The 25035-nt window shown below is 38.0% G+C and overlaps 1 protein-coding gene across 2 annotated transcripts in view; it reads right to left on the bottom strand.

Annotated features, from left to right (window-relative positions):
* LOC112051754 (uncharacterized) overlaps positions 1-25035 on the bottom strand; it is an 81405-nt gene that overhangs the window by 2735 nt on the left and 53635 nt on the right. For both annotated transcript variants that reach the window (XM_052889202.1, XM_052889201.1), the window contains 19 exons: positions 24694-24806; positions 23678-23806; positions 22750-22923; positions 22043-22185; positions 21420-21548; positions 20466-20514; positions 13447-13481; positions 12662-12874; positions 11508-11632; positions 10871-11010; positions 9780-9845; positions 9169-9280; positions 8537-8621; positions 7939-8089; positions 6925-7011; positions 2847-2967; positions 1728-1840; positions 824-911; positions 151-215 (listed from right to left, as the gene is read on the bottom strand). In XM_052889202.1, coding sequence (XP_052745162.1) covers positions 151-215; positions 824-911; positions 1728-1840; positions 2847-2967; positions 6925-7011; positions 7939-8089; positions 8537-8621; positions 9169-9280; positions 9780-9845; positions 10871-11010; positions 11508-11632; positions 12662-12874; positions 13447-13481; positions 20466-20514; positions 21420-21548; positions 22043-22185; positions 22750-22923; positions 23678-23806; positions 24694-24806 — 2138 coding nt within the window. The remainder of the gene's footprint in view (positions 1-150; positions 216-823; positions 912-1727; positions 1841-2846; positions 2968-6924; positions 7012-7938; positions 8090-8536; positions 8622-9168; positions 9281-9779; positions 9846-10870; positions 11011-11507; positions 11633-12661; positions 12875-13446; positions 13482-20465; positions 20515-21419; positions 21549-22042; positions 22186-22749; positions 22924-23677; positions 23807-24693; positions 24807-25035) is intronic.

Below are 25035 nucleotides of genomic sequence, written 5' to 3'. Positions count from 1 at the left end.
TATTTGTATTTTTATCTTAAATGTATTTACACACTATTTATTTAGTTGAATGTTGTAAATAACAATAATTCTTGCAAATAAATCATAATAAAATTTTCAAACGAACTTTCTTAATCTAGGAGGAGTGAGGTTATGGGAGAATGTACTTACACTCGTCATGAGGTTCTGCGCGTTCCCCACCAGTGTGTTCATAGCTTCCTGGTCTTCTTTGGTGCCTACAAGTGACAGCTTTCATGTTAATGACTTACATAATAGTTAATACACAGTCTGCGTTGGCCTTATCTGCCTTGATTATCCAAAAAACTGCAATTTACCCATATATATTGGGCATACTTTAAATTGTGGCACCATCTAGTAACATCATCATCATCATTATCAATCCATATTCGGCTCACTGCTGAGTTCGAGTCTCCTCAAAATGAGTTTTAGGCTAATAGTCCACCACGCTGACCCAATGCGGATTAGCAGATTTCACACACGCAGAGAATTAGGAAAATTCTCATGTAGGTATGCAGGTTTCCTTACAATATTTTCCTTTACCGTTTGAGATACGTGATATTTAATTTCTTAAAATGCACACAACTGAAATGTTGGAGATGCATGCCTCGGACCGGATTCAAACCTACACACTCCGGAATCGCAGGCAGAGGTCATATTGGCTATCACGGCTCTCTAGAATATGTATTAATCAATGACAATAAAACACGCGGATTATGTAATAATTTTCGTGTGCTCGTTTTTTTCTCTGGTGCCGCCTAGACGATACCAGCGAAGGCATAAATAGTTTATAGGATATCTAGGTTTATAGGTTTACCCAAGGTACCTTGTCCAAACGACGAGCCTTTGACAGTTGTCAACATCTTCAGCTGGCCGCTGATGGTTGGTATTTGTTCACACACTTGTAAGAGGTTCTGAAAATGTATAATTAAAAAAAATCGATTTAAAAAGGTATTTCATATATTACTTTATTATAAAATACGGCTAAAATTATTCTTTGAATAACAATTAATGTGAACAACAGTTACGATAGTTTTAATTCTAAATTAAAGCACTTAAAATAAGATAACAATGTAAAATAATAATATTATTTAAATTAGTAGACGTCCGCGCGGAATTCAGTTTTTCACAAATCCCGAACGAAAAGTAGCCTATGTGTTAATCCTGAGTAAAATCTATTTTCATTCCAAATTTCAGCCAAATCGCCGCAAAATTGACAAATTTTCATACAAACTTTCATCCCCTATTTTATCCACTTGGGGGAGGAATGATTATAATCCTTTCTTAGCGGATGCCTAGGTCATAACATCTACCTGTTTGCCAAATTTCAGCCCGATCCGTCCAGTGGTTTGTGCTGTGGTTGATAGATCACTATGTCAGTCAGTTACCTTTGAGTTATATATATTTAGATATTCCCCTTGCGTACTTCCGTTACGTGCTTAGGCATTCAGAAGACGCAGGCCGCTAGTTTTAAAATAAAAAGCAAGTCTATTATTATTAATCTATACTAATATTATAAAGCTGAAGAGTTTGTTTCTTTGTTTGATTGAACGCGCTAATCTCAGGAACTACTGGTCTGATTTGAAAAATTCTTTCAGTGTTATATAGCCCATCTATCTAGGAAGGCTATACGCTATGTTTTATCCCCGTATTCCTACGGGAACGGGAACCACGCGGGTAAAACCGCGCGACGTCTACTAGTTATTCATTAAAGGAGAATCAACACTCACAGTCCTGATCCTCATATCCGTACACTCGAGCGCCAGTTTCTTGGCCAGCGCCGCCACCTCCCGCGACTGGGACACGATCACCTTCGACGTGTGGAGCAGCTCCCGTTTATTTTCTGATCAAGTACAACATAACAACTAGTAGCATGGTATCATCTAGTAGCGTGTAGTAAAACATCTACAGTTCGTGCGCTGTTGTATGGTGCGGGTGATATGACGTTTATAATACGTACTATTGTCGTGAACCGCGGCAACTTTCAAGAGTGAAACGAACTGTCACCCGCACCATGCTACATCGCACTGTAATAGCAGTATTATGTGGTAATAGTATGGAATAACCAGCATCCGTTTTGACTACCACTTACAATATGGGTACCTTTAAGTCAAGTGTGAATAGGCATTTTCGAGACTATAATATCGTCATAACTATTTTAATAAGAATTGAATTGAATTAAATTAAATTATAATAAAAAAATTAATTTCGTATAGTTAGGCTTTTGTTTACTTAATTAGGTTTTTTGTTCAATTACAAGCACCTTTGAAACGTCAAGTTATTCATGATTTAAAGTCGAATACTTAAAATTAAAGTTACGAGGGTTCCAAACATTGATCCGAGAAGAGTCCACAACAAACTCAGTCAAGGTTTATTTTTTTTTGTTTAACATAATATAACCATCTTAAATAGAACAAAGTACTATAGTAGTACTATATTAAGACTTTCCTACAAGCTTGCATGCATTTGTTATAGCAATGCATCGATAGTCAGAGAGAGAGTCAGAGAGAGTCGTGATAGCCCAGTGGATATGACCTCTGCCTCCGATTCCGGAGGGTGTGGGTTCGAATCCGGTACGGGGCATGCACCTGTAACTTTTCAGTTGTGTGCATTATACGAAATTAAATTTCACGTGTCTCAAACGGCGAAGGAAAACATCGTGAGGAAACCTGCATACCAGAGAATTTCTTAATTCTCTGCGTGTGTGAAGTCTGCCAATCCGCATTGGGCCAGCGTGGTGGACTATTGGCCTAACCCCTCTCATTCTGAGAGGAGACTCGAGCTCAGCAGTGAGCCGTATATGGGTTGATAACGTATCGATAGTCAGAGAGCCCATCAAAAATACTTACCGGTGTTCATATAGTCTGAGAGCCGCGCCATCGACACCGCCATCCGTTTAGCGACAGCAACGATCTCATTGTCGCGCGCCGACCACTCGCGCACCGCTGCGTGTAGGTCAAGAGCAGCCGCCTATAAATCAATGACATTTAAACATGAGAAAAAACTAATAATAATAATATCGTTTATTTGCAAGAATTACCGTTCCTTACAGCATTCAACCAAATTAATAGTGTGCAAATACAAGGTGAAAAAGAAAAAAATACAAACAGTGAAACAAAATTAAGAAAAATATAAATACAATCAGTCACAATAACTAAATTAAATTAAATAAAATTATTAAATAAAAATAACACAAATAGTCATAATCACCAAATTAAATGAAAAAAAAGAAAAGAAAAAGTTTCAATTACAATATAATACAATAATTGGAATTAAAAGTAAGTACGAGTATGTCATTAAAAATTAAGTCAAATATTCCTTAATGTCGTAGTAGCCCGTATCACTAAGCCATTTATTTAATTTCATTTTAAAATGGGGCAAGCTTAATTTTTTAATGTCATCTGGTAATCTATACTTATAATAAATCTGTAGAGAGGTCAATTCTGTACATGAAATATATTTTCAAAATAACTATCAGGGGGTGATTAGTGATCGATACTGATGCCAAAAATGCAATCAGTAAAATTTTTGTCTGTCTGTCTGTCTGTCTGTCTGTCTGTCTGTCTGTCTGTCTGTCTGTCTGTATGTTCTTTATAGAAACAAAAACTACTGGACGGATTTTAACGAAACTTGGTACAATTATTCTACATACTCCTGGGCAGGTTATAGTATACTTTTCATTACGCTACAATCAATAGGAGCAGAGCAGTGAAGAGAAATGTTGAGAAAACGGGAGAAGTTACTCAATTTTTTAAGCTTCCGTCGCGTGTACAGCCTTAATGGTTAAAGCTACATAGAAATCATGTATCACGGAAATGTTCTCCTTAAAATTATCTATAAAAACACAACAGCATATATATGTCTATCTTTTATGGTTGACTCACAATAACACGTGTCACTCCCGATAGCTTAGCAGTTCGGAGCTTTCTAATTAAATTTGTCTACTCTTATGTTTATAACACTCATCACCCATCCCTAACTAAAAAAGTTAACATTATTACCTATTTAATAAAAAAAGAATCATAAAAATCGGTAAAGAAACACCAAAGTTATACAAGAAATATGCTAAGCCATCGCGCGTGCATACTAATTCATGCTATATAGATTATTTTTGTGTAACGGTTGCCGCGCTCGGCGCGACTCGCGGGGGGGGGAAATAAAGAAGTGCAGCCTTAATGAGTAGGGTAGGGGTAGGTTAGGGTAGAGTAGGGGTAGGGTAGGGGTACTGTAGGGTAGGGGTAGGGTAGGGGTAGGGTAGGGGTAGTGTAGGGTAGGGCAGGGGTAGGGTAGGGTAGGGCAGGGGTAGGGTAGGGTAGGGGTAGTTGAAAGTTTACAACGACTTTCACGCGAACGAAGTCGCGGGCGTCCGCTAGTTTATTAAATATTTTTACAGCCATACAGTATGCACTTTTCGTATAGCTACCAGTACATACTTTTGATAGCACTAACTTGTTAAACTTGTTAATTAAAGAAATTAAATATCACGTGCCTCAAACGGTGAAGGAAAAACATCGTGAGGAAACCAGAGAATTTTCTCAATTATTTACGTGTGTGAAGTCTGCCAATCTGCATTGGGCCAGCGTGATTGGCCTAACGCCTCTCATTCTGAGAGGAAACTCGAGCTCAGCAGTGAGCCGAATATGGTTGATAACTAACTACAGATTGCTTAAAAGAGTACTTTTTACCTAAGCGATTATAAAACTGGCCAACAAATTAACTACAGTATTGACATTTTTTTACATCCGTATTATAAATAGCTGATGTCGCGCGGTTTTACCCGCGCGGTTCCTGTTCCCGTAGGAATACGGAGATTTAGATAGAAAAATTGGCTATCTAACACTGAAAGAATTTCTCAAATCGGACCAGCAGTTCCTGAGATTAGCGCGTTTAATCAAACAAACAAACAAACTCTTCAGCTTTATAATATATATTAAAAATATAGATGTAAAAAATCGTGTAACCTACATTTATCCCGCAAAACCGATTTAGAAGAGTTTTGGTGGTTTGGTGATAATAGACCTTGAAGCAAGACATATAAAAGAGCGGTTGGACTCATCACCGAGGGGCGGTGGTTCGATCCTCGCCCCGTTGGTCTATTGTCGTACCACTCCTAACACAGTCTTTCCCGACTAGTTGGAGGGGGATAAGAATATTGGTCATATTAAAACAAAAAAAAAAGATATGTCCCTTCCCTCGGAATTTGTGAAAAATAACTTTACGCGAGTTGTAAACGTCCACATTCCTTATTACCAGAAATAACTCAACACAAGATGGCGCTTTTTTTCATTATGACTTCTTTCGTCTTCCAGTAATATTTAATTTATAAAATATTTGCCCTATTAAGACAAAAGTGGTCAAATATAGTCATCGTCATCATCGTATGTCAGTCACGCCATGCATTAGTAACGCGAAGACAACCCATACCAAAACTTTTAATGGAGTCCAGCGAGAAAATAGAATTAATCATTTAAAACACTCTCCTTTTAACTTCTTAACCTTCTCACTTCATTCGCGGGGGATACGTTCTCTAAATGTGTTGCGAATACAGAAACCGTGAATATGGAATGGTATTATAAATGGGTTTATAAGGGATTCTTGGGTGACAAAATAAATAACAAATATATAAAGGAGCAAACAATTAATTGAAGTTATTGATATCATCTTCAGTCTTAGACAATAGTTTAAAGAATTATTTTTTCTTGCTTGAGAGTTTTTAAAAGCTTCTTTAATTCAGAGTGATTTTAATCAGTGGCATTCTTAAACCATCCTTTCGCAATTTCGGCAAGTTAAAGTTTAAATTTGCAGATTTTACGTCAGTTTTGTCAGTCAGATCCGTGAATAACGAAATATTTAGTCGCGAATAAAGGATTTTTTTAATCCGCGAATAGTGAAAACGTAAATAAGAAGCTTTTACAGTACTATATTGAATAAAATGCACTCTACTTGATTCAACAAATCAATGAAAATAAAACGAAAGCTCTTGTTTTTCCTACGTTGTTCCCGCCGAACCCCTAGGTGGCGCTACCATACAACATTTTCACGGTATCAATGCTTTCTCCCGACCAATATAACTTCGCCAGCATTATCATACCTAATAGCACGAAGTGTGTTTTGGTTGAATCCTTGAGCATTTTTTGAAGTGGAAATTGTACTAATGTACAACAACCGCAATAATTACAACATTACGTTAAGGGTGGTTTCAGACTAGCGTATTTTTTTTGCGCGTTTACGGTCGTTTTAGCATAACTCGCTACATTACGCGCTTTAAAAAAAAGAATTTTCAAAATCGGTCCATTAAATGACGGAATTATCGCTGGACATACATAAAAAAAAAACATACAACCGAACGTAGAACCATTTCCTCCTTTTTGGAAGTCGGTTAAAAACCGGATTCGCGCAAACGGGAATATTCCATTTCGGTCTTCTTTTTTCTAGTAGGTATTTACAAATAGTCAAATGTCAAATTTGAATATTTGTAAAGACTAGATATGTATCATTATATATCAGTGGTAGATCATCACTGATTCGGAAGGCTGGTTCTGCTGAGACGAGCAGGCAATAAACTCAAAAGTTTCCTTTTTTAAATTATAGTTTTACTTTTTACCATTACCATTAATAAAATTAATTCTGTTTTTGGTTTGAAAATAAAAAACCGATACTATTGACTCTGCATAGCTTCCTTTACGTAAGAATACGGGCATAAAAATTATCCTATGATACTCACAAATAACCTGGTTATTTCCTTGAACGCGCTAATCTCAGGAACTACTGGTCCGATTTGAAAAATTCTTTCAGTGTTCGATAGTCCACGTTTCGAGGAAGGCTATAGGCTATATATTATCTCATCCATATTACCACGGGAACGGTAACTACACGGGTGAAATCGTATTAGTATAGATTGCAATGTATAAAAAATGTTAAACTTACGAAAATAGGTTGATTCGTCTCCACTTGTTTGAGGAATATGTTCTCCCCTCCCAGTGCTGACTCTACCTCGCTGGTCTTCTTCATTATCTGCAAATAGTACTAGAACTTTAGACAGAGCCGTCGGGGGAAGTACTATGACAATGCCTCAATTTTACGGCCTCCGTGGCGCAGTGGTATGCGCGGTGGATTTACAAGACGGAGGTCCTGGGTTCGATCCCCGGCTGGGCAGATTGAGACTTTCTTAATTGGTCCATGTCTGGCTGTTGGGAGGCTTAAGCCGTGGCTAGTTACGACGTATTAACTCCTGACATGTAAGCCCACTTGCATCTTAGGTTTCGTCATCACTTACAGGTGAGAATGTAGTCAAGGGCTAACTTGTAAATAATACAAAATGAATCTTGAGCATCGAACCCAAGGCTTTGGATGCAGATTAAAAAATGGCTAATCGATAAGTGTTTCTACGACATAAATGAATTCCTTAATTAGAGTGAAAATACCTCAATAGTTCGATTCGACGTTTCTGATATTTATTACTGATTTTATAATATTAAATTGAATGTCTCTTGACATAACTGTTGACATCTAAATTAATTTATTTTAAAATTGGACATTGCTTATTAATCTTATGATTCTTGACTATTGCAATTGAGTGGATATGTTTGTTTAATTTTATTAGCTTTAAATAATAGGTAAATTATTATGACATTACTATATGAGTACCTGACATTTATATTATTTAAAACTTCGAACAATCTAATTTAATTTTATGAATGTTCCACTCTGGTTTCTGCTCAAATTTTTACTTTAATTTTATTTTAATTTTAATTTTGCCCAATGAAATGTACTTAATATATCTTATCTCATATTATTAGAATGTAATACTATTATTATCAGCAATGCCCTGACAGGGCCCCATGTGACATGCATGCTAAGCTCTTGTATTAGTCTGTAAGTGCATGGATGCTAAATAAATAAATAAAAAAAAACAGATAGCAAGGTCAACACCAGCCTTACCTCAGCCATGACGTCACCCCAGTCAGCCTTCTTCACATCGTCATACTTCGTGGTGACGGTGTGGTCTATCTTGGCCAGGGTGTCCCGCAGCTCCGGGTCGTTTTGTACCAGAGATGACTTCATGCCTGCCTTCACCACGCGGTTGCCGAGTCTGCAACAAAATTTATATTTGTTATATCTATATAGAAACCTGCATATCAGAGAATTCTCTCTTATTTCGTGTGTGAAGTTAGCCAATCTGTATTGGGCCAGCATGACTATTGGCCTAACAATTGGTCGCTAACTTCACGTGTGTAATGTGACGGCTATTGTATCTAATGGTGATCCAATTGGGACCCACAAATAATAAAGGGATACCGTATTTTGGAGCCGTGATAGCACAGTGGATATGACCTCTGTCTCCAATTCCGGAGGGTGTGGGTTCGAATCCGGTCTGGGCCATGCATCTCCAACTTTTCTCTCAGAATTCTCTCTTATTTCGTGTGTGAAGTTAGCCAATCCGCATTGGGTCAGCGTGGTGGACCCCTCTCATTCTGAGAAGAGACTCGTGCTCAGAAGTGAGCTGAATATGGATTGATGACTACTACTATTTACTTACTTCAAAATAACTCTAGAGGTGTAAACACTCTTCTGTGGATCCTTGCTAATCGCGGACTCTTCCTTGATGCGATGCATGGTTTCTCCTGTAAACAAATTATTTTTATCGAAAAATTTAACACATCATCGTTAACATTTAAACTGTCTAACTATAACAGTTAATGATATACATTCTGGTGACAGACGGACAGACGGGACAGCGGAGCCTTAGTAGTAAGGTCCTGTATATTTGGGTCATCATCATCATCATATCAGCCGATGGACGTCCACTGTAGGACATAGGCCTTTTGTAGGGACTTCCAAACATCACGATCCTGAGCCACTTGCATCCAGCGAATCCCTGCGACTCGCTTGATGTCGTCAGTTCACCTGGTGGGGGTCGACCAACACTGCGCTTACTAGTCCGGGATCGTCATTCCAGCACTTTAGGACCCCAACGTTTATCGGCTCTTCGAACTATGTGCCCCGCCCATTGCCACTTCAGCTCCGCGACTCGCTGAGCTATGTCAGTGACTTTGGTTCTTCTCCTGATCTCCTCATTTTTGATTCGATCACGCAAAGATACTCCTAACATAGCTCGTCCTTATATTTGAGTACGGAACCCTAAAAACGAATTAGTAATAAAAAACATACCTGCAGCCTGGGCAAAATCTATGGGATCCACGGCATGGTCGCACAGCTCACGGACCCTGGACAAGGAGTCCGCATACTGCTGCAGGAGGTCTTCGTAATGCTTTATAGCGGCCTGGAAGTTAATACATATCCTTTATTATTCGCTAAACTTAGACGTGTGTAATGAATGGCGTTTGTAATTATGATCCGCAAATAATAAAGGGATACCGTATTTTATTTTACAAGAAATTATATACCGCACGTGCTTCAAGTGGTGAAGGAAAAACATCGTGAGGAAACCTGCATACCTGAGACGTGTATGAAGTCTCCCAACCCGCATTGGTGAGCGTGGTGGACTAAGGCCTAACCCCTTTCATTGTGAGAGGTGACTCGTGCTTAAGAGTGACCCTATAGTCTGGCAAGTTTGCTGATAACACTCCCAAGATATGCGGGCGACAGGGGGAAAGACTGCGCGGGTGTGAAATCGTGTGTGCAGGGAAGTGACGTGCATCATTCGTGGGTTTATCATTCATCGCTACACGTCCCCCGGCCCACACGCAACATCGGTGTTACGAACGAAGTTGCCAAGCTATAATATGGGGTGTTAATGATGATATGATTTAGAAGTGTACCTGGTCGTCGGAATGTTCAATCCTGTCTTGAGCCGCTTTGACTAACACTGGCGCCAACAGTTGGGCCTGTAATAAACAAAAATATTATAGTTTGTATAAAATTAAAATTGAACCCCGTAATTCATTATTATTTAAAAATAACTACAATAAATCACTATCATTCTCCTCCGTACTTAAAAGAAAGGTTTCACTTTCGCGGTTCTAACCACCTTCTCAATCATCGATACAGCAATGATAATAAGTTATCTATGCCATTTAGTCGGACTCACCGCTATAGTGAGTCGTTCACTGTTAAGGCGGTAAAACTATGGAATGCCGTGCCGCGGGATATTCGTCATTCTCAGTCGATTCATATATTTAAACGTCGTCTTAAAGACTACTTTTTATCACAGTAATATATTTAGGTATGTAATATCAATTTAAGTAAGTTTATTTTATTGTATATATATATATACATATATATTATTAATGTTAATATTGGTATTTATGTATTTTAATTTTCTTAGTTTATGTAAGTATATTTCATTTATTTTTTATTGTACAGTATTTTAAGTCGATATTTGCGCACCAACCACTTCTCTTTGTAAACGTGAACTCCTTATAATAACGGTTGCCTGGAAGATATCACTTTAGAGATAAGGCCGCCGTTACACCATTGTTTGTATTTTACTTGGTTTGTTTTGTAAAATTTTGTTATTTTGTTTTTGGTGCAATAAAGTGTTTTATTATTATTATTATTATTATAAATCATCTGGATCAATAGTCAAATACAGAAGGCAACGATTCTTGAGACGGCGTGTATTGTGAGGAGGTTCCTCACTCTGGAGCCCTGACCGCCGGTTGCTTGGGCACTCTAATGTCCCGCAGCGGAAGGGGTTGATGTTTTTTTTATAAATTTTTAATAGATTTCTGTATAGTATTTTATATTTTACTAAGAATTAAAAAAAAGGTAAATAAAACAAATGAAAGATAATAATAATAATAATTAGTTTGTGGAGGGTTTATTGGAGCCTTTAGTCCAGTAACCATAAGAGTTAGGCAGTTGGTCCAATGGTTATTTGGCAAGGATATACATCAGCAGAAGAGCAGACCTGGTCAGTAGTGGTGGCCAGCTCCAGACGAGGCGCGAGGCCGGTGTCAGCTACCAAGGTCGCAGTCTTCTTCACTCTGCCCAGCTGTGCCAGCAGCTCGGCTATCTTCTTCTCCAGCAGGAACTTGCGCTTCCTCGCGTCTGCATAATACCATTGAATACATATTAGTCATTAACGTCATCATCATCATCATTATCAGCCGATGGACGTCCATTGCTGGACATAGGCCTCGTGCATGGACTTCCAAACAAAACGATCTCAGGCCGGACCAACACTGCGTAATTATTGACAGTTGGTGTTATAATCAGCGGGCGATGGAACGAGCTATGTTAGGAGTATCTCTGCGTGATCGAATCAAAAATGAGGAGATTCACAAAAGAACCAAAGTCACCGACATAGCTCAACCAGTCGCGAAGTTGAAGTGGCAATGGGCGGGACACATAGTTCGAAGAGTCTGTAGACGTTGGGGTCCCAACGCAGTATTGGTCGACTCCCCACCAGGTGGACTGACGACATCAAGCGAGTCGCAGGGATTCGATGGATGCAGGTGGCTCAGTATCGTGATGTTTGGAAGTCCCTACAAAGGGTCCTGCAGTGGTCGTCCATCGGCTGATGATGATAAAACAAGAAAAAATACCTGTTTCTTGTTGCACAGTTTGAAGGTTGTCCAGGGGGATGTCAACGAGGAAGTCTTCAACCACTCTGGTGACCACTCCCTTCTCCAACATCTTGCGCAGTTCCTTCAGACGCTCCAACAGCAAACTGGGAAAAGCAAAGACCGTTTAATCCAGGCTGGAAAAGGCAAAGATCATGTAAGTCCTGGCTGGTAAAGACAAAGAACGCTTAAGCCCTGACTGGAAAAGGCAAAGACCGTTTAAAGCCCTGGCTGGGAAATTCAAAGACCGTTTATATGCCTTACGCAATCAGAGTTGTCTCATAACTTTGGAATCTGTGTTTATTTACATTTATCTATGGCATCTTAGCTCCCCAATACTTTGAATCAATGATAGTACATACTGTAACCTTTGCTTTGAATGCTGTGTTTATAGCAATCTGATTTTATGGTTCCATGAAGATATGGAATTTCCATCAATCAATTTTAGTAGTTTTAAATTATCATGAGAGAAACAAGTCGATGAAGATGTGTTAAGGTAACTCGAAGTTATTAGCATTTTTCTAGGGAATTGCTGAGACAAAGTCGTCCTTTTAGTAGTTTTTCTAGTTGAGTTGTTTTTTTTTGTAGATTTATAGGTTGTAGTGTTGTCGTAAGTGTAGTCATCAGGAGGTTTTTGTTTTAAAAATTTTGTGTATTTACACAGATTAAATAATAATAGGCATATAGAGCGCACTTAACACGACGTAGCCGTTTCAAATACAAAATTCAAAAACGAATACATTCTCGATTCAGTACGACCCGAAGCGTAGAATCAGTAATTTTCAATATTATTCAAGAAAAATGCCGTCGTTTTATTTTTTTTAAATATTTTAAAAAAAATTTACAAAAAATAAAAAAATTGGAGTATTTTTTTGGTAATTATTGATTATTATATTACCTAATTTACGTAATTTTTGTTCGTGTTAAATTTTGAAATATAAATTACGAAAAAAGTTTTTATATGCGGATGTCAAGATGACACGTGACTTTTTTATGGTTTTCACCGGCTTTACCACGATACTTGTAAAGACTCATTCTGGATCATTATTTATTCTGTAATTATTTAATACATTATTGAAGAGCTCTACAGCATTATTCAATTACTCTTACCATTGTCTCGATTAGAATTCACTTACTATGCTTTATCACTGTTGTACTTGGTCGTGCAATCGTCTAGCAGCTGCTTAGTCTCGGTTATCGTCTGCTTCACCTCCTCCCTGTCTGCGCCTGCCAGATCTTCGCACATCTGCTCGGCCAGACCGACCACATGCTCCGCCGCCTTCACTCCCGCTGCCTTGTCCTTGTCCTTCGCAGCTGGTCTTCGGAGCCAGGAGTTTACTAACTCCACCCTGGAGAGAAAAGTTATTTGTTAGACAGTGTTTTAGTACGCTCGTGTAATATTACTGGGTAATTTATTTACTATTTAAAGCTAGATTCCGCGCCAAGATATATATCAAAGAAAGTCCTCTCTGTGGTAGTTAGGAGTATTTATAACTCAAAACAGCTGAACTGATTTGGCTAAAATTTGGTGGAGAGGTAGTAAAGAACCAGGAGACGGACATGGGATAGTTACATTTTGGTAGGGTCCGCTAGTTTATTCTAATTAACTAAGTTAAATTAATAATTTTTAAGCTGTTTTTTTTCAATTTGATTTCCCGTTCCCGTAAAAATACGGGGATAATATATAGCTAATAGCCTTTCTCGATAAATGGGCTATCAAGCAGTTAAATATTTTTTCAAATCAGACTAGTAGTTTCTGAGATTAGTACTTTAAATAAAACAAACAAACTCTTCAGCTTTAAATATTAGTATAGATTAAGTTTTTTTTTCGAATAACCATAACACATTTGATTACCTACTTCGTATTATTTTTTTCCAAATAGGATATAATATGTATATTATATCAGTTTCAATCACTTACTGTTTATGCACGAAGCTCTTAGGCGCGGCTTGCTCCTGTAAAAAAACATGTTTTTTTAGTAATAAGTATACTACAAATACAAAAGGCAAATGCAAATGGATTACAAAAAAGTTATGTGTTGAAAGGAGATGTCTGAATTTGAGCTCACTTTTCAGAACGATACAGAAATAAAAAATGTACTAAGCATTTTGTATATTTTACTAGTTTACTCCATTAGAATCTTAGCCGGAATAATATTCGCCAATAAGGATAATAAACTGTTTTCATTATTTTCACATTGATCCGGCTTTGCAAACGCACATCGTAGTGATTTATAATTATCTTCTTTGATGCGTATTTCACTGATTGTCAGTTGTCTTTGCAAACGCTGGCTGTCAAAGTCAAAGTTAATCAATGAATGAGATCTTATTGTCAAATATGGATTTGACATTATATATTGATATATTTGATTAAATGTCGAGTCAAGCGTCAAATCCTTATTAAAACTTATGTCAAAGGGATACGAATCAAGGTCCGTTTATACCTACAGACACAGTGCGTCACAGACAAGTAGCGTGGCAGACACCCACAGACACCGTCAATTCACACTACCCAGCAAGTAGCTAAATACACTTAAAGTCTTTTTCATGAAAGAAGTCCCCCAGTCGCGGCGCTAATGCCTTAATGGCGTTCGTTGTCATTTGGTAATGGCGGTCTTATTGTCATTTGTGACGGCGCTGTCAATTTTAGTTCAGTTTTCATGACAAGGACTCTACAGACATGAACCGCACAGACGAAATATTCTTCCGCGAATACTGGCCGGGCGCGGCCCGTGTCTGTCAACGTCTGCGCGGCCGCGTTACGATAGATATAAATACGTTAATAAACACTGTATAGAAGAATATTACTTTGTCTGCCACGGAACGTGTCTGGCACGCTAAATATCTGTAGATGTAAACGGACCTTAAAGGTTCTTTGTTCACTACGGAACCCTAACAACAATGGAGTTAAAATAGTGGAAAATATAATAATTCACACAATTATTTTCAACTTAGCTAGAAAATGTTATTTTTTATGTCACAAGCTTAATTCGAGTGATTGTACATTTTTTTTAAATAAACAACATGAGAATGAACGAGGAAGTTATATATATAGATATAAGCTTATGTATTTACACTATAAACAGGTATATAAGCTATCTAAGATAATTTCTGACTTTAATAGGACTTTGAGGAGAAATTTGTTTCAATAAAATTCAATAAGTTATTGAAAATAATTATTTTTATAACAAGCATCGATCTCTGGTCGAGCCGCAAAGCTAGCGCACTAGCAGAATCTCGCAGTTTTACTCGCGTAGTTCGTATTTACGTCGAAATACGGTGATAAATATAGGCCATGTTACTCCCTGGTATTGTAGCCTTCTATAGGTGAAAGCTGAAGTGGCGATGGGCGGGGCTCATAGTTCGAAGAGCCGATGGACGTTGGGGTCTCAAGGTGCTCGAATAGCAACCCCGCACCAGGTGGACTGACGACATCAAGCGAGTCGCAGGGATTTGCTGGATACAGGCGGCTCAGTATCGTGATGTTTGGAAGTCCCTACAAAAGGCCTATGTCCTACAGTGGACGTCCATCGGCTGATATGATGATGAAAATAGGTAAAAGAATTATTCAAATCAATCCAGTAGTTTCTGAGTTTCCTTACATACAAAAATACAAACCTTTATAATATTAGTGTAACTGTAGATTACATTTTTTTTAAATAATTCTTTGGGTTCCATACAAATTTACAATACTGCTATTATCTATGTAGTTTCATAGATTCAGCAAAAACCATAAATTGTGTACTCAGTAAAAACCAGTCAACACCGTTTATGTAATTAGGATACTCAGAGGCACAATTATCCGCCCATTTTAGTATGCTCGCGCATATTAAAACGGGCGGATAATTGTGCCTCTGAGTATATAATCGGTTTCAATTGTCCACTGCCTATATTATAAATACGTATATTGCAAAAGATCTTTCAATTGTATTTATACAAGGAGATACAATGCTTGTTCTGAAATTAGTGCTTGTTGTGTACGCAGTGTTAGTAATATGTGAGGAAGCATTCGGTAAGATTTAATGATTGTTAACTTTCAATAATTGCTGTTTGAAACTGTATTATTTTGATTTATATCATATTTTATACGTTATTCAAAGAAAAAACATTTCAAAACAAAAAAAATTGTTTATTAATTTTTTTTTTATTCTCTACAAGTGAGCCCTTGATTACATTCTCACCTGATGGTAAGAGATTATGCAATCTAAGATGGAAGCGGTCTAACTTGTTAAGATTTGGATGTAAATCCACACCCCTTTCAGTTTCTACAAGACATCGTACCGTAACGCTAAATCGCTTGGCAGTACGTCTTTGTCGGTAGGGTGGTAACTAGCCACGGCAAACCTTCCACCAGTTAAAAACTTCTGGGGAGTAAGTGAGGCGAGCATAACTTTTAAAAGATTCCGTAGTTCGAATGGGTAAACTCTTCTAGGCAGATTCGTAGCTATCGCCTTATCAGCCGTATTAATGATACGGACCCCCCGGACTTAAGTGTCAAAGCAAAAATTAGTAAAATTTTACTTATACTCAAAACCTCACTTAATCTGGGGCTTCCCGGAGAAAATAAACATATACAAAACTGCTTAAGAGATTTCCGAGATTTGCCGTTCATCTATAGGGCCTCAACTAATTTTGATACAGGGCCCCTCCAAGGCAAGCTTTGCCAATGTCTAAGGCCCTTTTACGTTCTTATGTATTGTTTTTCTTTGTTTCAGTGGACACATTGTCAAAATGTAGTATAACAAACGACAAATGCATAAGTGAACTATACGAAAATACTCTACATAATATCGGCTCAGAGGGTATCCCGGAAATTAATATACCTCCCATAGACCCCTTCAAAATATCGAACATAACAGTAACAGTGGATTCGATCCAAGTAACCCTGACCGATGGAGCTGTTGAAGGAATCAGTAAATGCCAAATAAAAAAGTTCCAGTAAGTATTGAGCCGCTGGATGCTGGCAGCTCGAGACCGTTGTGCTTGGAGGTCTATGCAAGAGGCCTATGTCCAGCAGTGGATGTTTATTTATATATTAGTGGATGATGATGATGATGATGATGATAATGAAGTATTTAGTTGAATCTCATCAAAACAATTTTTCACAGATGAAAATTTCTGTTGCCGTTACAACAAATACTAAAAAAAAGAAAAAAAAATTAAACGTGGCTCCTATACAATAAACGTGATTTTTGCCGTTTTTATGAGATTTACGGTTTTTATGTCCGGTTTTTGGGCGGTTATTTATTTTTTTGTTTTAATTATTTATTGCATAAAAGAAACATCAAGTTCAAGGACAAAAGCCTTAACTGATAATAATAAATTTTCCGTACAAGCATCAATATTATGTGATTGACATCCGATAGTACGAAATGCTTCTTTTCCAAGTTACTGATAAGACCCAGTTATGATATGACATTATCTTTGTAGTGTTTGTGTCTACATAAGAAGTCTATGTATATTGTCTCATGTATTACTGGTAGTGGGGGAAAGTGGGCAGTATGGGGCAGTCTGTCACTGGCGCTAGACGGGAGCGGACGTGCGCTGCCTACGATAAGAGTATAGGGATGAGCCAATGATTTGCTTCTATAAGAGTAAGAGCCCTTACAAGTGGCAAGATACTTGTTCTTAATATCGTAAACAATTGTTGCTCGCATGTTAGCAAGCGAAGACGAGTGGAACAAATACGCGAACATGCTCCGCAAAATAATGGTACGGAGAGAAGCAAGAGAAAGGCAGGAGAAGGGAGAGTATGAGAAACGATACCTGATCGGTCAGCACGAAGTAATGCTAGGTTCCGTGCTGATCGAGGAGTTGGGGAGGTTATTTTAGTCCGTGCCAGTCGGACATGCCCTGCCTTCCGGCAGAAGTCCGGAGGAATTATTCTCCCTCCCCCCAGAAAAAAAAATATCGTAAGATTTTTCAAACAGAGTTAAGAAAGGGCTTAAATTACCACGACCCTGCCTTCAAACTGCAATATGATGTTATTTTTTGCTTTTTAGTTTAATGGCTACGATTTTGTATTGTTCTTTTTTATTATACTTACTATCTGTCTTTAATCAGCGTTTTTACGGAAGTTATACATATATATTTGGAATTCTGTGAAAAGTACTATAATATAATTCTTGTTTTAGCATTGATTTGGACGAATTGACTGGCACACAGGAGTTTGTTTGCGACCTAACCGTCAGAACTAGCTTCGTGTTTGAAGGCTCGAACCCAGCTGCCCAAGTACTATATGGAACTGCTTCTATTGATGGCGAGGGAAAGGGGAAACTAAAACTTGGTATATTAACTTCTATTATCCACATTTCTACCTAAATCATGTCATTGTCATCGTCATCGTCATCGTCATCTTCATCGTCATCATCGTCATCATCATCATCTACCCTTCCCCCTTAGTGGGATACCTTATTCCGCTTAAGTGGAGTCGGAAAAATATGTCAATCTTTTCCATTCGTCTCTTTTACTCATCAGCTCATCATCCACTCCTTTTACACACATGTCCTCTTTCATACACTCCAGCCATCTCTTCTTAGGCCTTCCTTTCCTCTTATGTCCTTCCACTTGCACATTCAACATTTTTTGTAGTAATATGACTTTCCTCCCTACGCATTACAAGTCCATACCAAGCTAACCTTCTACTCCTCAATTTTTCTGTCACTGGCGCCACCTTCAGACTTCCTCTTATATATCCATATCTATACTAATATTTTAACCAGATAAAGTTTGTAGTATTGTAGGGGGTAATCTTTGGATCTACTAAACCGATTTTGAAAATATTTTGCCGTTAGAAAGCAATGTTATTTATGAGTGTCATAAGCTATACTTTACCCCCGTGTTTTCACGGGCACGAGAAACGGGTAAAACCGCGGGGCGTCGGCTTTTTTTATTTTTACAAGTTAGCCCTTGACTACAATCTCACTTGATGGTAAGTGATGATGCAATCTAAGATGGAAGCGGCTAATTTGTTGGGAGGAGGATGAAAACCCACACCCCTTTTGGTTCTTACACGAAATCGTACCGGAACGCTAAATCGCTTGACGGTACGTCTTGGGCTAGTACGTACGTACGTACGTACTATAAATAAAACAATAAATTAATAATCTCAGAGAACATAAATTTAATATCATTTTGATTTCCAGAAAAGTTTTTCATGCACCTTGAATTTCCAATTATCCCTTTCAAGAAAGAAGACGGTGAAATTTATTTCAAGATTTTAAAAGAAAGCTACGACAACAAATATTATGATGTTGAAAAAGCGTCATTTGAAGTTGACAAGATTAAGATTGGATCAGAGGATATCAGTAAGTTTTATCAAAGCAACCATCTATCCATCCCCATCCATCCATCCATTCATCCACCTTAGACCTCATTACCGCTTTTCATTAGGTGTGATTGTAGCCAAGCACAAGCACATATCTATAGTAGGTATATAGTAATATTATAAAAAAAGTAATGTGGTAATGTAATCTCTCTCTTCACTGAACCGATTTTTAAAATTCTGTTTTTCGAGAAGTAGAAAGCCACGTTATTTGTGAGACTATTTTCATCCCCGTATTCTCACGGGAACTCATCATCATTATCATTATCAGCCGATGGACGTCCACTGCTAGACATAGGCCTCTTGCATGAATTCCCAAACAAAACGGTATCGAGCTCCTATCATCGAGAGACTTTTTTTTATTGTTAGCCCTTGACTACAATCTCACCTGATGTATCTGTAAGTGACGATTCAATCTAATATGGAAGCGGGTTAATTTGTTAGGAGGAGGATGAAAATCCACACCCCTTTCGATTTCTACACGACATTGCACCGGAACGCTAAATCGCTTGGAAGTACGTCTTTGTCGGTAGGGTGGTAACCACGGCCGAAGCCCCCTACCAGCCAGACCTGGCCCAATTAAGAAAACCTCAACTCTCCCTGCAACCTGCTTGAAGTCCTCAGTCCACCTAGTGGTTGGTCGACCAACACTGCCCTTCCAGTGCGGGGTCTCCATTCCAGCACTTTCTAACCCCAACGTCCATCATTATATATATTTTACTTACATACAAAATTATTTCTTTTACAGCCAAAATTGTCGTCCCTTATATAAACGACAATTTTAAAACAATACTGAAGACTTTCGGAAAAATGTTTATTGAAAAAGCCATGGATGTTGCATTTGCGTTAAACAAATCATTTTACGAGCATGTTCCGGCTAAAAGTTACATTACAGAGGATCTAACACCATATATTACAAATTAATACGTGTTTTAAAATGTCTGTGACTTGTATGTGATGAATAAATTGTTCACACCTGAACCTAAGACCTTCAGCTTTAGACCTTTATAGAAAAACTGAATTTTCATACCTATTATACGGGTTCTTCGTTCTAATATCCCTATAAGAACGAAAAACCCGTCTTGTTTATGTTTTGTGACCATGGTTAAAAGCTGAGTATATTACTTTACTCCAGAAACAAAAGTACAGTCTAAAAAGTGGACACGACGAGGATCAATGTTCCAAAATGACAGAAGCGGTTTTGCGTGTTGGAAAAGTAATGGCCACAGTTTTTTGAGATTCCAGGGATGTAATTACGGTGGATTACTTAAAAAAGGCGTAAATATAAACTCTGCTAATATTGAAATATGCTGCGATGCTTCAGAGGACAAATTAAAGAAAAATGGCCAGGATCATTGAGAAGAAAAGTTTTGTTTCATTAGGATAATTTGTTAAACGTGTGAACGTTTGTTAAAAGCATGGCAGAAATTCATCAGTGTAATTCAGAATTCTTACCTTCCCCCCATATTCGTGTGATCTACTAGTCTCGTCTCCATCAGACTTTTATTCTATTCTATCTATTTCCTAAGCTAGAAAAAACACCTATCGAGTTCAAAATTTTTCAAAAACCCTAAAAATGCGTTTGATAAGTATGTGTCAAAAAATAGAAGGCTTACCTCTTGTACTTTCATCGATTCTATGAAACCAGCTTCAGCTCCCTTTTCTCTGTAACAGAAAATCTTTTTTAACGATTGATGTAGTAAGAGCGTGATATTGTTTTTAAAAAAGGAGGTTCTGTATTTGACTTCAGAGTTTAACTTTCTCTTTAGTACAGTGTAACAGTAAAATAAAAAATCATTTATTTCAATTAAGCTTAGTTTACAAGCAGTTTCGAAACGTAAAAATATTATAAGACAATGGTGATTGTAGTGTTTGTGTATATATATACACCGGAAGTGGGAGAAAACGGGCAGACTATCAGTGTCATCGAGAGATGGCGGACGTGTGCCGTTGGCCATTATAGTGTAAAATAGTGTAGTGGTGAGACAGTTACTAGAGTCGTGATAGCCCAGTGGATATGACCTCTGCATCCGATTCCGGAGGGTGTGGGTTCGAATCCGGTCCGGGGTATGCACCTCCAACTTTTCAGTTGTGTGCATTTTAAGAAATTTAATATCACGTGTCTCAAACGGTGAAGGAAAACATCGTAAGGAAACCTGCATACCAGAGAATTTTATCAATTCTCTGCGTGTGTGAAGTCTGCCAATCCGCATTGGGCCAGCGTGGTGGACTATTGGCCTAACCCCTCTCATTCTGGGAGAAGACTCGAGCTCAGCAGTGAGCCGAATATGGGTTGACGATGATGATGATGATGATGATGAGACAATTACTTGCTGCTATAACAGTATGGACAAGAAACCTTACAGTGATAAAACTAAAAATGGTCGAAAAATTAAAATTAAAGTTACGAGGGTTCCAAATGCGCTTCGGAGCGAGAAGAGCCCACAAAAACTCAGCAACTATAGTATGATATACTTCTGTGTACAGTACAGTACAGTTGTGAAAACTTTTATAAAATAAATAGTCTTCACAACTGTACATTTTTCTTTAAAATAATAAAACATAGTTACTTGATGCAAGTGACAAGCGCCTCGAAAGCCTTGATGACGTCACCGCTCCCGAACATCGTCCAGCTAATGTTGGCCTGCTCCGACACGCTGGCCTTCTTCACCAACATAGACGTGCTGGTTAGGAGACTCCTACAAAGGTCAAGGTTATGTAATCATCTATTTTTTTTTCTTTAGAACCATACGAAATTGGAAAACGCCTACATTCTTTCTATTTTCTATTTCGTCCGAGTGGGAATCCCTTAGCCGTGTAATTAAAAAAAACCCAGATTAATACCGTCATTTATAAGAATTTTTGAGGAGCACTAAGTCGAGACATCGGGTACTGCCGCGACGGTCCACTGGGCTATCACGGCTCAACAACAATGTTTACAAGAATATAATTATACAAGAAACATTTTAAAAATCCAACCTGTTACGGGACTTTTTAGTGCCAAAGCAACCGATAGTCAGGGTTTCAGAGAGAATCTACTCACAATAACCGCCATCTCAAGGATTCCGTATGCCACCCTTGATCCAGCAGAAAGCTTCATATGTTATTGCTTGCTCAAAGCTTTTCGCTATTAGATCATTGATCGAAACAACTTTCGGAGTAAATATTATTGTTATAATTGAGTTTTACTTACTTAGTGTGATCAATAACTTCTGTAGACATGTTGGTTTTTTTGGGGTCTTTATCGGTCTTAGCTTGCGGCACTTCTTTGATTATGGCATCGATTTCCTTTATGGCGTCTATGTGCTTCATTATTTTAAGTGTAAAATCTTCTTCCTTTAAACAAATGATAGGACATTTTAGGTGAATCCTAATTAATAAATCTAACAAAGACAATCTACGATTACTTAAAGACTAGCAAACGTCATCAAATTCCAGGGCATACAATACAATATGTATTGTCATGCTTATATTGACCAGATTTTTCGTAATCGTCCCAATCTACGATAATATTGTGTAATAAAATTCTCCTCCCATTTCGTAATCAACTCAATAAAATACCTCAAACCATATCACAAAGCTATTCATTCCCACAGGTCGTTTTGTAATAATCATTATTTGAATCAAAATTTTAATTTTTAAATGTTATTGGCTACAAAAATTCAGGCTTCCATAAAAGAGACAAAATCTAGTAGAGCACAGCGAGACTAAATCTGGAAGATGGCTTCCTAGATTTAGTAGAAAAAGTATTGTATGCCACTGCACGTAATTAGCCATAGCAGCACTCGTGCTGTCTATTTTGCAATTTAGCTTCGTCTCATTGCGTAAAAATCAATCGTGCTACAATAGCCCTCAATACATGGCATAAATAACTATTTTAGCTAATTGTAACAAAATTACCTTGACTGTAGGTAGATGCACTGCCTCTTGTAAAACTTGTAATGCTCTTTTCAACTGTTTAGAATTAGCAATCAGCGGATGTTTAAAGTCGTCTTTAACTTTTTGAGTTGCATCGTCTATCGCTTCTTGTAGCTGTTGCGTTTGCTTCATCAACGAACTATTTAATTCTGTAGCCTGTGGATGATTACAATCGTAGTTTAGGAGATAATACAAGCTTTAGAGAGAAGTGTTGTGTCAGTAATTTTAGTGCAATTTAGAATAAAAGTTATGAAAAATTTGTCAAAATCTTTTTGTTTTTGACTTCAATTAATATGCTTGTGTACGAATCAGATAACAAGTCTCTTTTTTTATTCTTTACAAGGTTAGCTTTTGACAATCTCACCTAATGATAAGTGATGAGCAATCTAAGATGGAAGCGGGCCAACTAGTTAGAAATAGGATGAAATGTACACCCCTTACCGTTTCTATACAACACCGTACCGCTAAATAGCTACGACCGAAGCCTCCCACCAGCCACACCTGGACCAATTAAGAAAACCAGACTTCTGCCTTGTAAATCCATGCGCATACCACTGCGCCACGGAGTTCGTCAAAAATTGTCTATTAGGCAATTAAGCTGATTCCTAAATAAAACCATATTCATATTATGTTTTTTTTATTTTGCTATCATCCGCGAAAAGCCGACGAACCCCTCTACAACGATCAATTGCACGTTGTAGAGTCAACATCTCCTGAGGATGCTCCGGTTTCGGGGTGAAACGTACGTAGAGAGTATTTTGTCGGACCTGGGTGACGTTGTCGCATGGGTTCGTCGGCTTAATAATCATGATGAACTTCCGCAAAATAACGCCTGCTTCTATCCAATATTTAAAACCATATTCAACCATGAAAATATTAAGTAAAAGAAGAAAGAAGAGTAAAACATCACCTGTTCGCCCGGACCGGCACAAATAACTTGATAGCATACGTTTTGCATAGCCTCAGTGACGGAGTGCAGTCGTGATAGATCTATGATATGTTGCTTAGCCACGGTTTGCTCGGCATCCGTTAGCGAAAGCTGAAAATATTCAACTCATATTATTTACTAGCGGACGCCCGCGACTTCATTCGCGTGGAATTTAGTTTTTCACAAATCCCCAAACCATGGATTTTTCCAAGATAAAAAGTATTCTATGTGTTAATCCAGGCTATATTATATCTTAATACTAAATTTCAGCTAATTTTGTTCAGTAGTTGAGGCGTGAAAGAGTAACAAACGTTCATATCATCAAAATCATCAGTTTTCACAAATTTCGGGAAACCATGGATTTTTTCGAGATAAAAAGTAGCCTATGCTAGCCTAGAGTAAAATCCATTTCAAATTTTAGCCAAATCGCTTCAGTAGTAGCAGCGTTAAAGAGTAACGAACATCCAAACATCCATACAAACTTTCGCGTTTATAATATTAGTAGGAAGTAGGATTCGCTAGATGCAGATGGCTCAGGATCGTGACGTTTGGAAATCCCTACAAAAAGCCTATGTCCTGCAGTGGACGTCCATCGGCTGATATGATGATGAAGATACTTCTGACGGTTTCTACGCGACATCGTACCGTAACGCAAAATCGCTTGGCGGCTTTGCCGATAAGGTAGCAAGGAAATTGGTTCCAGGACTTCTCCAATACAAATCACAGCACTATCTAACTGCGGTCGAATATTAAATTAAGTAATCTGCATGATCGTGTGTGATATAGTGATAAAAATAATTAATAATTAAACGATCTTACCTGTAAGTGAAGTTCTATCATATTTATGTGAGTCACTTCATTCGAAGATATAATTTTACCAAGTAGTTTCCTTTAGCTTACGAGCAACAACGCACATTTCAGAGATTTATTTTCCTTGAACTGGATGTGAAAGTACAAAATTTTCACCCACTATGCTAGCTAGTGATAAGAAAAATTACCAAATAAGCAGTTTGAGCGCCAAACTCGGCGCTGTTACACACAGCGGACGTCACGTAGCGGAGCGACGTGCTCATGTCGGAGCGAGGAATGGGCTCTTCTGCACGAAGCTTTTCTGTAACCATCACAAAAATATACAAGTTGTCGAATCAATCTATTATTCCCATACATTTTGTTAGTGTTCGAAGCGTTAGCGATTGTAGAAAGAGAATCGACGTGCTACATGGCTACAGGCCCTGCATTGCTAGCTTAGGAAGTGTCTATTCACCATTCCATTGAAGATAGATGTTCAAATTTATTCATCAGATGGCGAGAAACATACTGCGGAAAGAAATCTCAAACCT

Source organism: Bicyclus anynana, chromosome 25, assembly GCF_947172395.1.
Source record: "Bicyclus anynana chromosome 25, ilBicAnyn1.1, whole genome shotgun sequence".
Classification (NCBI taxonomy): Eukaryota; Metazoa; Arthropoda; class Insecta; order Lepidoptera; family Nymphalidae; genus Bicyclus; species Bicyclus anynana.
The sequence above is the reverse complement of the archived record's forward strand: the minus strand, read 5'-3'. Positions and strand labels throughout refer to the sequence as shown.